The sequence below is a fragment of the Molossus molossus genome, unplaced genomic scaffold, assembly GCF_014108415.1.
Source record: "Molossus molossus isolate mMolMol1 unplaced genomic scaffold, mMolMol1.p scaffold_m16_p_5, whole genome shotgun sequence".
Classification (NCBI taxonomy): domain Eukaryota; kingdom Metazoa; phylum Chordata; class Mammalia; order Chiroptera; family Molossidae; genus Molossus; species Molossus molossus.
The window spans coordinates 26,972,385-26,988,545 of NW_023425388.1; the positions used below are offsets into that span (position 1 = coordinate 26,972,385).

At 41.8% G+C, this 16,161-nt stretch overlaps 1 protein-coding gene across 1 annotated transcript in view; it reads right to left on the reverse strand.

Annotated features, from left to right (window-relative positions):
- VEPH1 (ventricular zone expressed PH domain containing 1) overlaps window positions 1-16,161 on the reverse strand; it is a 229,245-nt gene that overhangs the window by 107,695 nt on the left and 105,389 nt on the right. The window contains exon 7 of the mRNA XM_036242764.1: window positions 5,569-5,789. Within this exon, the coding sequence (XP_036098657.1) occupies window positions 5,569-5,789 (221 nt within the window). The remainder of the gene's footprint in view (window positions 1-5,568; window positions 5,790-16,161) is intronic.

Sequence of the window (16,161 nt, forward strand, 5' to 3'; positions counted from 1 at the left end):
TGCCTCCCTTCACTATGCAAGGAGGAATAACAATAGCTGCAGTGACTGCCGCAAATGACTGTGATGATGTTCCTTTTATACAAGTGGCCAGCACAGACCTCTCTCGATTGGAAAGATATACTTATTTTTTATTAAGACCCTGGTTACCTTGGTGGGGCAAAATTCCATTTAGCTTTTTCTAAGCAGGAGGCAATGCTGACCAGAACATTGCATGTTTTTAATTATGGCCCTGAACCTCTTCATGTTCATTCCCTGAGCCAACAGTTGCTCTCAAAGAATCAATTTCTCTTTGTATAAACATGTCTTGCTTAAAAAGGTGGGAGTTCTTGTATGCGCTTTTAAGACAATTTCTTTCCATTGAACAAAGTTTGTGAATATGAGCTCTTTCAAGTCTGGGGAAGGCTGGAGGGGCACGAGGAAAGATATCTGACACTCAAGGAGGACTGTGAGTGTGGACAAGTGGAGAAGCAGTTTGAGCTGCACTAAGTCGAGGACAGAAGGTCTCCATGGGCAGAGGTGAGTGGGGAAGACCTCACGGGGAAGTGGAATTTCGGTGAAGGGCACCCTTTAGTGGGAAGGGAGGCACATAAAGGGCATTCTAGAAGGTAATGATAAGGATTAGTGAGGTATCACTTTTGGAATGAAAAGGCAAAGTCAACCTAGACATTCCTTTAGAGTTCCTTTGAATTATGTGTGATGTACTGTGAACACTGTAAGTCCCGTCCCCACTAAAATGTGGGATCGATCCACTGGACTACACTGAAGGAAGAAACCAAGGGAAACTCCGTGAGCTGGTATCTGGGCATTCACACTCCTGCTCTGAGTACTATCATAGACCTAGAAGGGTGTGGGACTGGGTAGAGAATTTTATTTTGTTCTTGCCTGTCTCCAAGATTTATTCCATTATGCCTTTGTATAACCCTTGCATATATTTAAGGACTTTGTTGCTGTGAGGATTAAACAATAGAACAGTAAAAGACCCTAGCACAGAATTTGTCATGTGGTAGGAGCTAGTTAAAAGCTTGATCAGATCTAAAAACACAGTCTTCCTTGCAAAATTGCTGAGAACCGCGCTCCCTGCTCTCCGCAGTTCCTGTCATGGACTCGCCAGGGCGGCACCCTCACGGCTTGTACGTGACCCAGGGCTAGGTTCTGAGGTGACTCCCAGGACCTCACGATCGGAACTCTGGAATGACAGGTGGCAAAGGGTCTTTGCAGGCCACGCTGTTGGTCTGCACATTAGGGCCGTATGTTCACTTCAATCCCTGGCTCCCTTGTCATCCATTTCTTTGATGTTCGTTGCATGAAATTTAGGATAAACCAAAACGCTGGGGCTGCTCCAAGGAGGGCAGATTTCCTGGAGCCATTCTCCTATGAACATGATCTCCTTATTGTGTTTTTCATTCATTCTCCCTGACACAATTAATTGTTTTTTTTACTTCACCCGAAGATATTTTTCCATTTATCTTCAGATAAAGTGGGGCGGAGGGGAGAAGCATTGATGTAAGAGAGACACATTGATTGGCTACCTCCTGCATGACCCCGACGAGGGCCGGGGACCAAACTCTATCCAAAGTATGTGCCCTTGACTGGAATCGAACCTGAGACTCTGGTCCATGAGCTGACACTTTAACCACTGAGCAAAACCAGCCAGGGCTCAATTTTTTTTTTATCCTTACCTGAGGATATATTTTTATTGACTTTTTGAGAGAGAGAGAAACATCAATCAGTTGCCTCCCATATGCACCCCCACCAGACATGGAACTCACAATCTAGGTGTGTGCCCCGACTGGAAATAAACCCGAAAACTTTTTGGTGTACAGGATGACACTCCAAACAACTGAGCCACTCAGCCAGGGCCACACAATGTTTATTTCTTTCCCTCCATCTGTCGTCTCTGTGTACCTAAATCAGATTTATTCCTACCCAATTGGTTTTGACTATCATTTACCTTTCATTCTCCTTTTAAAAAAATTTTTGAGGCCTGATTCTTCAAAACAAAAAAATAAACACAACATCTCACCACTACTAGCACCATCATCACCAAATCAGCAAAAGAACATATCACCCATCTAGCCAAGCCAGGGGTTTGGGAAACTTTTAACCACACCCTTTGTTTGAAACCTGTTCTTATAAGCAACGCCCCCCGGCCCCCCATGACTTTGGTGGCTTTGGCTAGAGATCGAAAGCTGAGTCTGAGGACACTGTCAGCCCCGCCCCCAGTCCCCACCGTTGCTGGGACTCAGGGCTGCACCTTCCCTCGGCGGCTTCCCCTGTGTCTGTCCTATCGCTGTCCTTTCTCCCTACTTTGTCTCTCTTCTCCTATTCCCCCCCCCCCCCGCTTTCTCTCTACAATTTCCATCCCTCAAAGTTTCCATCCCCAACTGGGGCCTGAGCTGAACCTCCTACTAAGACCACCTGTGACAAATTGTCCTCAACTCCAATGGGGCCTGATTAGAGCAGCCTTCCCGGCACCACACACATTCGGCAAAGGCACCTTCGAGTTTCTGATCAACGGTGCTCAGCCAGCGCACAGTCGCCAGAAGTCGCCTTGTCCTTCCCCAGCTTCCCCCAGGGCCCCACAGGCAAATGGTTCAGTGGATAGTGGATGCCGAGAAGGCTACTGAAGACTCACAATTGCATCAACCATTCCTCCTATGTTAACACCTTCTCTTTTTCAATCCACAACTCCTGTTGTTCCCTCTGCTTCTCCAGAATTAATTTCAAAATCTAGATGCTTTGCTTAGCTGTCCTGTGCTTTAGCCTCTGTTGGTTTATTATTTAGATATAAACATTTTTTTTCTAAAACACAGGAACAAGAAAGGTGCAAGTGTGTTTACCTGCTGCGGTTAATAAAGCACACCCAGTTCACTGAGAGTCACTGTGCACAAAGCAGGCTCCTCTCTGCTTTCGTTTTTCCTTCTCTCTAGGATGCTAATTGTTTTTCTTTTGATTATTTTGTAGTTTGGCCTAAAGTCTAAAATCTGGCCTGCTGGGCTATGTGTCAGATTTGCAAATTAGATGACATCTGTTTTGAATTTTATCATCTTTAATTTTCTTTCAAGCTCTCTTCACTTATTTATTTCCCCTTCGATTGTAAGGATCAGACTTTGCTGGATGCTTTAGACAAAAGTGTCGACCCTTTTGCTTTGGGGGTCACAGATTAAAATTACTGAAGCTAAATGGTCACAATGAAGGCTATTCAGGGAAAAGATGTTGGGAGAGACGCCTTAGCAACCATCCCAGAGAGGATGAGTAGTTCATACAAAAGGCTGGCTGTCCACACCAGCGTTTTGAAGTTCCCACCGAATAATTATATTCGATGAGAAGGAGATTGACAGTGATGGTTGAACTGGGTGAAGTATTTTGAATTGAAGAGGCTGAGCTGGTGACGGTGGCAGTGGTGGTGGTACGTGAGGTGACTGGTGACCTTTTATCTCTTCACATTTAATTTTCCTCTGTGTCTTTTCTTTTTCTCAGAAAAATAATAAGGGGAGGAGACACTTGAATGCATTCTCACATGTGAGGACTCATATTTTGATAGTGAGACTTTTTTTCCCTCCTATCTACATACCTGCTAAATTCTTATTTTCGTGGGGAAATTATTTATTGCTTATTAGATTGGGCTTACTTATTAGGGATCAATTTTCCTGTTAGGATGCCTAATGTAATACCCTTGTATAACATGTTTTCCCTTTATATAAACCTTTTTCACACATATAATCTCACAGATGTCAGTTGGCCTCTTGCAACTTTGCATTTGTAGAGGCAACAGAGAATGAGTGAGCGGCTGGCCAGAACATGTGCCTAAGCGTTCACAGCTGATCCAGATGTTAGTCATCACTGGAAGAAGAAATAGCAGCCCGGCTGTGGGCAGAATACAAAATGGCTCCCCCAAGCACCAGCTGTAGAAACTCTCAACAAATTTCCAAAACCACACCATGAAAATAGGCCAGCAGTGACTTTGGGCTTGCATATAAATGACAAATCATCCCTTCATGGATGGCTCTAGATTTCTTGGATGCTGTGGTGTTTGGGCTGTTGCTAGGCAGGTCATAGGTCTGTGAAAGTGCTATTTTTTTTAATGGAATATATAGATAGCAGTGGTTTTCAACTCAGAGAGATTTAGTAAAGTCTGGAGACATTTGTGGTAGTCACAACTGAAAGAGAGGGTTGCTATTAGCATGTAGTGGGTAGAGGCCAACGATGCTGGTAAATATTCCATAATGCACAGGACAGCTTCACAGCCAAGAATTATCTAGCCCCAATTTTAATAGTACCAGAGTTAGAAACCCTAGTTTATGGGCATCTCTACATTGAACCAGGTAACAACAAGTTTTTACATGCTCAATCAAAACTATGGGTAGAGGAAAAGGGCACTTGCAATTAGTCTTCCTCAGATGAAGAGCTATTGCTCACCCTGCTGACCATCTTGGCCAGATAATACTTACTGTTGTAGAGTGGGCTGAGACCCTTCTAGATTGGCTGCCCTCTTTCCACAGCTGCCTCTTTGATTGGCTATCAACATCATCTTCCATGTGTATTCAGTCGTTCAAGCTAGATATTTTGGAGGTTTCATCCACTCTGCTCCCCTTCTCCTCACCATACCTCCTACTAGTGATCACTTCCTCTCAACCCCGAGCTCTTTCATTATAATGATCTGCCCCAGCTTCTTACATTCCCCACCACCAACCTCAATCGAAGGAGCCTATTGTTAAGTTTCCAGCACTACCATCCTGGACACTCTCTTGCCAGCCTGCTGCTCCTGCCAAATCCATTCAGTGCTCCACAATGTTGGCCACTTACTTCTTCATTCAGCTAGTCCTTTGGTGAGAAAATATTTTTTGAGTGCTTACAATGTGGTAATTACTGGGCTAGGAGCTATGATCATTTCCTGGATTAAAATCTTTCCAAGCTTCCATGCTGCTTACAGGTCACGCCCCCTGCTTCCTGACACAGCGTGTAAGACATCTGATAATCTGCCTCTGCCCTAACTTTTCAGCTTCCTCTCCTACCCTACACTGATGACCTTGAACCTGCTACATTGAACCAGCTGCTTTTCCTTAGTCCTGGTCACACACTCTTGAACTCTTTATCCTTGTACACCAGGGGTGTCCGTTCTATTTGCAGTGTCCTTTCTACTCTTACCTGGGTTACTCATTCATCCTGTGCAACTTACTCTAGTATCTACACAGATGCTTGGCACATGGATGTTACTCAATAAATATGGAATGAACTTAAAGTTCACCTTCTCTGTGAAACACTCTGTAATTGCCTGACTGTTGGTCAGTATGTCTCTCACGCTCCATAGCTCATTGTATACACTTCTACTAAAACCCTGTCACATACTCTGACTGTGAATACCTTGAGGGATGGTGTTGGAGAGTACCCCATGGTTAGAAAATGTTCTGGCAAGTGTCATAACTTATTTAGAAGTTACTCTCAGTTGAGATAGTGGGTTTGGCTTTCTTTGGGAAGTTTCATGCCTGCAAAAGAAAGTGTAGCTGTCTGTGCTATTACTCTCTGGGTTCTGGACAGATTCCTGAGGCCACAGTAATTCCTGCTCACCTGCCACTTCTGGGCTTGGTGGTTTCCAGTTGTTGGGCAAGGAGCTTGGCAATGGCAGTGAAGCTGTTGCTCATGCGGAAGATGTCTCTGCTCTGAGGGCCCAGGATGGAGGAGAACGTGTCTGTGATGCTCTTAATCTCCAGCAGGAGAATGTGGTGAAATGAATGCTCCATGTTGGCCAGCTGACTCACCAGGAATGGCAGGCAGCTCCTGGCTCTCTCCTGCCAAGAACAATCAAGAACATGTACAAGTGTTGGTGGGAATCTGAACTAGGAAAGCCACTATGAAAAACAGTATGAACGCTCCTCAAGGAATTACAAATAGAACTACCATATGGTCCAGCAATCCCACTTCTAGGAATATACCCAAAAGAAACAAAATCAGTATCTTGTAGAGAGAGCTGCACTCCAATGTTCATTGCAGCATTATTCACAATATCCAAGACATGTAAACAACTTTCCATTGACAAATAAATGGTTAAAGAAAATGTAACATATCACACACACACACACACACACACACACACACACATACACACTCTCAATGGAATATTATTCAGCCATAAAGAAAAGGAAATTCTGTCATTTGCATTAACATGGATGAAACTGGAGGGCATTATGCTAAGTGAAATAAGCCAGACAGAGAAAGACAAATACTGCATGGTATCACTTATATGTGACATCTAAAACAAACAAACACTCATACAAACTGAGACTAGAAAAGGGGTTGCCGAGGGAAGGGGAAAATAGGGAGAATAAAAGGGTATACATTTTTAGTAATAAGATGATACGGTCTGAGGACCTAATGTATAACATGGTAACTATAGTTAATAACATTGTACTGTGTAACTGACGTCTGCTAAAATATGTGAGGTGATGGATATGTTAATAACAAACTCAATGTGGGAATCCTTTCACAATGTATACGTATATCAAATCATCACATTGTACACTTTATTTTTATTTATTTTTATCCTTACCCGAGGATATTTTTCTATTTGTTCAGATAGAGTGGGAGGGAGGGAGAGAGAGAGAAAGGGAGAGAGAGAAAAACATCAACGTGAGAGGGATGCATTGACTAGTTGCGTCCCACATGACCCTGACCAGCGCCGGGGACAAACCGCAATGAGGTACATGTCCTTGGCCGGCATCAAACCTGCGACTCATTGGTCAGCGGGCCAATGCTCTGCCACTGAGCCAAACCAGCCAGGGCACAGTATACACTTTAAATATTTTATAATTTAACTTGTCAATTATGCCTCAACAAATCTAGGGCGAAAAAAGAACAATGAAGAGCAAAATTCTATATTTTAAAAGAAAACGAGAGTCCTGTGATCTGCAGACTGAAGTTCTGTGGGAGTTTACTTAGAGAGCTAGCTGAAGCTAAACAGTTTCCTTCATAGTGCCTCTGAATCCTCTTCTTTGAGGTTTTATTTATTTTTTCCTGTTTTCCAGGAAAACCTTTTATTTTATTTTATTTTTCTTTATTGATTTTAGAAAGAGAGGAAGGAAGAGGGAGAGAGAAATAGAAACATCGATGAGAGAGAACATCGATTGGCTGTCTTCTGCATGCCCCCCACTGGAGATCGGGCCCACAACCTGGGCATGTGCCCTGACTGGGAATCAAACCAGCGACCTCTTGGTGCATGGGTCAATGCTCAACCACTGAGCCACACTGGCCAGCCCAGGAAAACCGTTTTAAAGTAAAACTTTTTTCCTGTTACTTCTTTCTTATAAATATGTAAATAGTCTCATTAACCTATCTTGCCAGGTCCAAACCTCTTAACCACCATTAATAATCTGATCCCACACATTTTCCCTTCCCAACTTAGTGTCCTTCTCTGGCCAGTCTCCAAGCCTGTGACTCACGAACTCTACCTGCACAGGAGAGGCCTGGTCAATGGCACCCTCAATCTGTCCGTCAGATGATGCCACATATCAAACTGGTGTCCAAAATGTGCCTCCTCTCCGTAAGACACTCTCCCTCGTTTGCTTACTCAGGGCATCTTTCATTGTGTTTCATAGCTAATGTGCCTAGTCAGACAAGTAGACAGTGTTACCTAGTTTTAATGAAGTTAACTCTTACCAGTGACTTAAAAGAAACTGAAGATGAACGACAATATGAATAATGGAGGCAAGAGGGAATAACAAGAAAATGGCTTAGTTGACATGTTTCCTGTACCTATCAGAACTCTTCATCAGCCATATTGGGAGGTGCCTACATTTAATTCAATATGACTAGAACGTATCCAAAATTTTTTTAATTATCAAGAAGGTTATTTGAAATGTAGATGTGTGCTCAATATAAATAATCATATGTTGTTAAGAAACAAAAGATAATTTAAAATATGTTTGACTTCATTTTTAATTCTTATTTTAAAATCTTATTTTTATGTATTTGAGTCTTTTATAATGTTAGTGTAATAGAAAATATGTATAATTATATATATGTGTGTATATATATATATATATATACACACACACACACACACACACACATATGTAGGAAATTGATGCTCAAAATCCTTTTAAGTGATAAATGTACAGGTTGAAATTACTCCTCTAACTTGTTTACTCCTTTTTCTAGCATTTGAAGCCTTAGTTTCTTTCAAGATATAATTCCTGTCCTGTCTCCCCCATGAAGCTGTCCCCAGTGACCTCTTTTGTTTGAATTTTCACTGCATTATAGACTGTTTAAAAATCTTGTTTAGCACCTGATCATTTGTTTACTCTTGTTTTTATCCAGTTATAAATAAGTATTGCATGCCCAAAATATGCCTGTGCTAGACTCTAGATGACAAAGGTGAATGAGAATTGGTCTCTGCTTTTAAGGGACCTGCAATCTCCCTTTCATCTTAATTCTCTAGTGGTTACACGTACCAGGCAAGTCTCCTAAAGGGGCCACTTCTCATCAATCATCTGCCTGGCACAGAACTGAGCCTTTAGAGTCTATATCCAGTGTGTCTGCCTCAGTTCATTGATTTAAGAAACCTTACATGCCAAAATGTGATGTGACAAATAAAGCATGTAGTTGCAAATAAATCTGTGCTTTACCAAAAAATACTTATTACAGAACAGATTTAAGAAGTGAGGTTCCCTACTCTTTAATATTTAACTTGATTTTTAAAGATTCCATGTACAATTGCGCTGGAACACATCCCCTAGAGAAGTAGAATACACAGCCTGACAGCTAATTGAAGATATATTTATTCATTAAAGATAAAAATATTAGATGAATGAAAAATAAGACCATTGGAACATGTTCCTGACAGCCCATTTTATATTTTTGGCTCATACAGTTGCTAAGTTGCAGAAGGACACTTAGATGCTCTTGAGTCTAATTTGTATATATCTATATCTATATATACCTGTATATAACTGTATAGATATACCCACACATATATTGCAACATAGGTGCTTCCATTCATGCAAGGGCTCCATATGCAAATTCATGGTATACAATGCATCACAGGGACATTTTCTAGTCCTCATTTGAAGGCAAAAGCTGGATGTGGGGGTCCGTCCCACGTGCCAGGCACTGTTGTAGAAGACAGGAACACAGCATTGAAGAAAAAGGATGAAAATACCGGTCATGAAAATGAGGCAACAGATGATAAACAAAATGCATATGTGAAATATATAGTGTGTTGGATGAAGTGTGCCTCAAAAAAAAAAAAAAAAAGAGCAGAATGGGGAATCCCAGGGAGGGCGTCAGTGTCAAGTAGTGTAGTCAGTTCAGATCTCACAGAGAAGGTGACGCTTAAATTCAACAAGCTTTACAATTCCCAGTAACCAAAGAGAGTAATTACAGTAAACGTTGATACAGGGAGGCTGGAAGATGTAAGAACTGGGACACAGGAGGTGTGACATTTTATTACTGAGAATGTAATTTCAAATTTCAAGGAATCTCCTTGGCTTCTGGTTCAAATTCCTCTTTAGCGATTTTTTTAATGCCGTGTCACAAACTTCATTTGCTTAGCTAAGTGTTCCTATGGTTTCATTAAGAATTCTTCTCATTATAAAATTAGCAAGCTTTTCCTTTAGAAAATTCATTTTCCTAAAGGCAAAGATGGCTGAGTGGGTAGTTGCAAAAGCTTCTACAACAGTGCCTGGCACATGGGAAGGACCCCACATCCAGCTTTTGCCATAATTCTGGATGATCTCCTGGCAGCCAAATTGAGCTGAAGGAAAAATTAATCACAGCACAGGAACAAGAAAAATTATCGCTCTGGAACTAACATATGAAACCAAGCCAACCTCTCATGGTTTGTTCTGAAACCTTGGAACACGTCCACGTCCCTCTCAGGGGTTACAGATATAATTTTGGATTAGAAAGTGTGATGTTAGGGTAAGAAGGGGGTTAGGAGATTCTGATTTCTTTCTTGGCTCCATAATACTTTGTTTCTGGACCCAGTGACTACATTTTTCTGCTTTCAGTCACCCCACTATGGGGACAGGGTCAACAGCACCTGTATGCCTTAATTGTAGTCTTGACCATATCCCTTCTGACATGTTAATTATTTATTATTAAAATAATAATTGCTGACCCACAGAGAACACTTAATGTAGGTGACAAGTCTATTCTACATGTTTTCTTATATATTTATTTCTGTATTTCTCCTAATATTACCATGAGGTGAGTCCTGCTAATACTGGACACAAAACGGATCCATTACTGTCTGTCGCCACTAAGCCAATAAGCAGAGACCAGGCTGAATCTTTCATGAGCATTTATTAATCAGATAGCTGGCCATCTGAGAGAGCAGCAGGAATGGCACCCTGAAAAGACCGCTCTGACACTTCATTTTGAACAAACTCTTATGTAGGGCTAGTGGGTGGGGAAAAGTTTATAGCTAGTGAGTTCCCAGGGTCCGCCCTTTTTTTCATTGTCTTTGCAAAGATTAGTTCCAGAACCACCATCTCACTTCAGATAAGTTCTGTCCTTGATCTGAGCTCTGGGCGGCCTTATCTTCAGGGCCTGCTCTCCTTGTAACATGTTCCTCAGTTTCCCAGGGTCTGTAGGAAAATCTCTCCATGATGTCAAAACAGCTTAACCTGTTGCAAACAGCTTAACCGGTTCCTAGAACTGGAGAATAGTCAGCATTTACAGAAACAGTGTCGAATGATTGGTGGGTGGGTTACAATTCCCACTGTTACATTTCCCCATGGTCAAGTTTTCTTCCATTTCCATGGAAGTTATGGGGTTATAGCTAAATAAGTTCAGAAAACTAGAAAAATTCAGGATTCAATCTAGTTCATAGGTTAAAAACAAAATTTTACAGATAATTAACTGAAGTCTAATATCTAGAACTGTATTATAGTTTCTAGTGAAACACAATTTCTATCAAAGAGCCAAATCAAGACTTATAACATTTTAAGAGAACAGAATTACAAATGAAAGTATATCAGACTAAGAAATCAATTAATTTGTTCCCCCACTATCAATTGTACCTGGGGTTCCTGTGGGAAAATTACAATTGGTTTTAGAAAATTAAAGGGAGCTTCCTGGCCTTTTCATTTGTCATTAAAATTACTACTCTACTTTACTATCTATCTATGTGCCTTTTCTTTTTCTTTCTTATTTCTTTTTTTTCCATTTCTATTCCCCTCTTGAGTACTACTTCAATATCCTTTCTTCCTGTTATATCCCTCTCTTTGGTCCTTTCTTTTTGTAATATACACATTCCTTTCTTTATATCCTTTCTCACCATTTTACTTCCTCAGTTCTTTCTTGTTTTGCTCCGTCCCTCTAAACAATCCTTCTTCAACTTGTACAGACCCTCTGCTACTTACAAGGATCTTTGTGACTTACATGGCTATTCTGCAATGTACACAAACCCTCTGCAACTTTCTTAGCTTCCTTTAGTTTGTTTCTTCTTAACTCATTCAGAAATAAGCAGCTTTAGAACAACCGACATCCTCCCTATTTTCTTCAAAATATATTGCCATAACTTAACACCTTTTATTAACAACACCATATGCTTAAAGCAAGCAATTAACATTCTTTATTTTTTTATCCACACCCGAGAACATTTTTTTTTGTTTTTTGTTCAGATAGAGTGGGAGGGAGAAAGAGGAAGAGAGAGAGAGAGAGAAACATTGACGTGAAAGGGACACATCGACTAACCGGCACGACTAACCAGGGCCAGGGACAAACTGCAACCCAGGTACGTGCCCTTAGCAGGAACTGAACCCGGGTCTCTCTGGACCGCAGGCCGACGCTCTAACTGCTGAGCCAAACCGGACAGGGCAACATTTTTTAAATTGGTAAATTTATGAACACATTTCATAACTTTCAGAACAGGACATTTTATTGGCAAATATAATCCAATTTTTTGGAGGCATAACAGAGATAACATGAATCATTTATTCAGTGTGCTTAAAAGTGAGCTATTTAATTATCTAGTGTCCTTGACCACTTTCAGGAGGCTGGGTAAAAAGTGGGGGAGATAATCGGCCTCGGGTTTATTCCCAGGACTACAGCAGCTCCCGGGCCTCCAGGGGCTTGAATGTAAAAGTCCCATTTTTCCTTTGCAGAGGAGGAGTGCTCCCCGCCCCTTCTGCAGCCTGCAGAGGCATCTCTGAAGCTCTGGTCCTCAAGAGGCGGACTTGGAGCACTTAAAAGATTTATTTTCCCATATTTTTCTTTCTGAGTAGAATCCTTATGATGTAACAACATGAAAGCGTGTACATAAGAGATCTTATTCCTATTTACCAGACCTTTTGCAAAACATTTCTAATTAGTCATTGACTTAAATTGATCAGTTAGCTAAAATAGGATCTAATGGACTCTGATGGAACTGGGACCAAGACGCTTGTTTCAACATGGAAATAAAAACAAAATTTAAGGCAAAGAAAAGAAAGCAAATGAGTTATAAAACAGCATTGATCAAAGCAAGTTCCTAAAAGATCAAACGAATTAAACCAAGCAATGAAAACACTAAATAATAACCCACAAAAACATCCTTATATATAATATTTACAGGTATGCACAACAGAGAGATAAAAGTTTGATGGCTTACTGTGCCCTTTTATCTGTAAAACCAGACAGAATACCAGACAGATGCCTTATGCCTGGAATCCAACTGAAACAGAGCGGGGTCTTTATGACCTGGAGCCAGTGGGATTCAGAGACCAGGCAAGGACTGGGTAGTGGCGGGGTCTCTTGCAACTGGGAGCTGATCAGGCTCACCCAGACGGACAGGACAAACAACCAACCCCCCAAAAATGCTCAGCTCAACTTAAGCAAAATGAGGAGGATTGCCAGAACCAGAGAGGACTCGAAAGGAAATTTCCTGGCAACATTGCAAGGAAGAGTCCCAGTTGCAGCCCCGGGAACCCCAAGTTCAGGCAGCCAGCGGGATCCCTGGTACTTACCCAGGAAAAATCCCACTCACCATCCTGGTGGAGTTGTCAGTTTTGAAATGGGACACACAAGGGGCCTGTTACAGCCTGTCACCACAAAGCCAATAAGCAGAGACAAGGCTGAATCTTGTATGAGCATTTATTAATCAAATAGCTGGCCATCTGAGAGAGCTGCAGGCGTGGCACCCTGAAAAGACCGCTCTGACACTTCATTTTATTTTTATTTTTTTATTAATTAATTTTTTTACAGATATTTCTCCCCCCCCCCACTGATTCCCCTCTCCCCCTCCCTCCCTGCCCTGTCCCCAGCTTTGTTGTCCATGTCCATTGTTTATGCATATAACTTCTGTGGTTTATCTCTCCCCCACCACCCCCTCTTCTGGGGATTGTCGGTCTGTACCCCACTTCCATGTCTCTGGGACTACCCCATTCCTCAGACTGTTATGTTCATTATACTCCACAAATAAGTGAGATCATATGATGCTTGTCTTTCTCTGTTTGGCTTGTTTCACTTAGGATGATACTTTCCAGGTCCCTCCATGTAGTCTCAAAGAATAAGAGATCTTTCTTTCTCACAGCTGCATAGTACTCCATTGTGTATGTGTACCACTGCTTTTTTATCCATTCGTTTACTGATGGACACTTGGGCTGTTTCCAGATCTTAGCTATTGTAAATAGTGCTGCTACAAACATGGGGGTACATATATTCTTTCTCATTGGTGTTTCAGGCTTCTTAGGGTATATTTCAATCACTGGGTCAAATGGAAGTTCAATTTTTAATTTTTTGAGGTAACACCACATTGTTTTCCATAGTGGCTGCAGCAGTCTGCATTCCCCCCAGCAGTGCACTAGAGTCCCCTTTTCTCCACACCCTTGCCAACACTTGTTGTTTGATGATTTGTTGATGGCGGCCATTCTGACAGGTATGAGGTGATACCTCATTGTTGTTTTAATTTGCATCTCTCTGATGATTAGTGATGTTGAGCATTTCTTCATATGTCTCTTAGCCATTTGTATGTCCTGTTTGGAGAGGTGACACTTCATTTTAAACAAACTCTCATATAGGGCTAGTGGGTGGGGAAAATTAGAAGTTAGTGAGTTCCCAGGGTCTGCCTTTTTTCCATTGTCCTTGCCAAGATTGATCCCAGAATGCTGTCTCCCTTCAGATAGGTTCTGTCCTTGATCTAGGCTCTGGGCTGCCTTATCTCCTGGGCCTGCTCTTCTTGTAACATGTTCCTCAGTTTCCCAGGGTCTCCAAGAAAACCTCTCCATGATGTCAGAACAGCTTAATCCATTCCAAACAGCTTAACCATTCCTGAAACTAGAGAATAGTCAGTATTTATAGAAACAATGTCAAATGATGGGTGGGGTGGGGTATAATTCTCACTGTTCCACTGTGATCAAATGCCATTTCACAAGGAGGAAACTGAGGCATGGATAGTAAACTAACTTGCTTAAGGTCACAGTGCCCTCTCTGTTTCTACAGCTGTGTCCTCACAGGCTATACCCCAGCCCCTCTTGTCAAAAATCCCAAACCCAACCATGCACATGTTTTTCCACTCTCTTTTTCTTTATTTTTTTATCTTCACCGGAGGACATTTTTCCATTTTTTGTTCAGATAGAGTGGGAGGGAGAGAAAGGAAGAGAGAGAGAGAGAAACATCGACGTGAAAGGGACACATCAAGTAGTTATCTCCCGCACGACTCAACCAGGGCCGGGGACAAACTGCAACTGAGGTACATGCCCTTAGCGGGAACCGAACCCGGGTCTCTCCGGACCGCAGGCCGACGCTCTAACCACTGAACCAAACCGGTCAGGGTTCCACTCCTTTTTTCTATATCTTGTTCATTATCAGTTTTATGGTTATTTCATTTAATTATTTTTGATTTGGTGACCAAAACATCGTAAATACTCTAGAAATACAAAATAGACCAGCAGTTCTCAAACTATTTGGTCGCAGGATCCCTTTACTCTCTTAAAAATTATAGAAGACCCCCAAAGAGTTTTTATTTATCTGAATTATACCTATTGATATTTACCATATAGTAAGTTAAAATCAAGAAATTTAAATATATATATGTTTTAACAGCTGGGGAAAGGGAGGAAGGGCTGGTAGATATCTAGTAGGTAGAAGCCAGAGGTGCTGCTAAACATGCCCCTACAACCAAGGCTGAGTAACCCTAAGTTAAGTGAAACTGGCTTTTTTCTCTTTTCCCTGCGAGTGTGTGGTGGTGAGGAATATAGCTATGTGTACATTTTGGTGTCTTGATTTGTGCTAAGGTACCAGCAGTTTGACCCATCATTGCTTTCGTCCCTTCGGTGCAAATGTTAACACAGTGGAAAAGGTCAGTGATGTATACGTATTATTGTGAAAATAGCTTTGACCTCACAGGTCCCCTGGAGGGACCTCAGGGGGCCATGGATCACACTGAGAATTGATGCACTAAAATCAAAGGTCAGCAAACTTTTTCTGTAAAGGACCAGACAGTGAATACTTTCGGCTTGGTTGGCTATATGGTCTCAGTTGTGGGAAAACAGTTCCAGACAATAAGTCATTAAATGGGTATGGCTGGATTTGCCCACAGGCACTAATTTGCCGACCCCTGAACTAGATTACATGCTTGCAAAATTGCCTTGGCCATTCCATTCCTTTTTATCAATTTGTTTGTTTTTGTTTTCACAATACTGCTACTTTTATCTCATACATCGCCTTTGTTATTCTTTGTTAGGATAACAGAATATAACTCAGAAAGTGGTCAAAAATGAAAGTGTGGGTACCTGGTTATGACGACAATAATTTCCCTTTATAAAGTACCCGCTATGAGCCAGGTACTTGGCATATGCTTCCTCACTTAATCCTTGCAACGACCTTGCAAAATGAGCATCAGAATGGGTACTGATGACAGGAGGGCCAATCACTTGACCAGGGTCACAGAGCTGAGAGAGTCACAGTGAGCGAGGCTGAATCAGGGTCGGCCTGATTCCAGTCTGAATGTTTCCACCTGGCCTGGGCTGAAACAGCCCGCTCAGTGCAGCCTCGGTGCGGCAACCCTCCTCTCCTTGCGCCCACATGGCATCACCAATTGATTATGGTTCCCTTTCTTCTCTGCTGACCTTTCCCGAGACCTTCCTCAACACTATTCTTCTTGTGAGTGGTTCCCAAGCCTGGCTGCGCATTAAAATCACTTAGGAAGCTTTTAGAACAATTCCAGTGTCTGCTAAGCCCTCC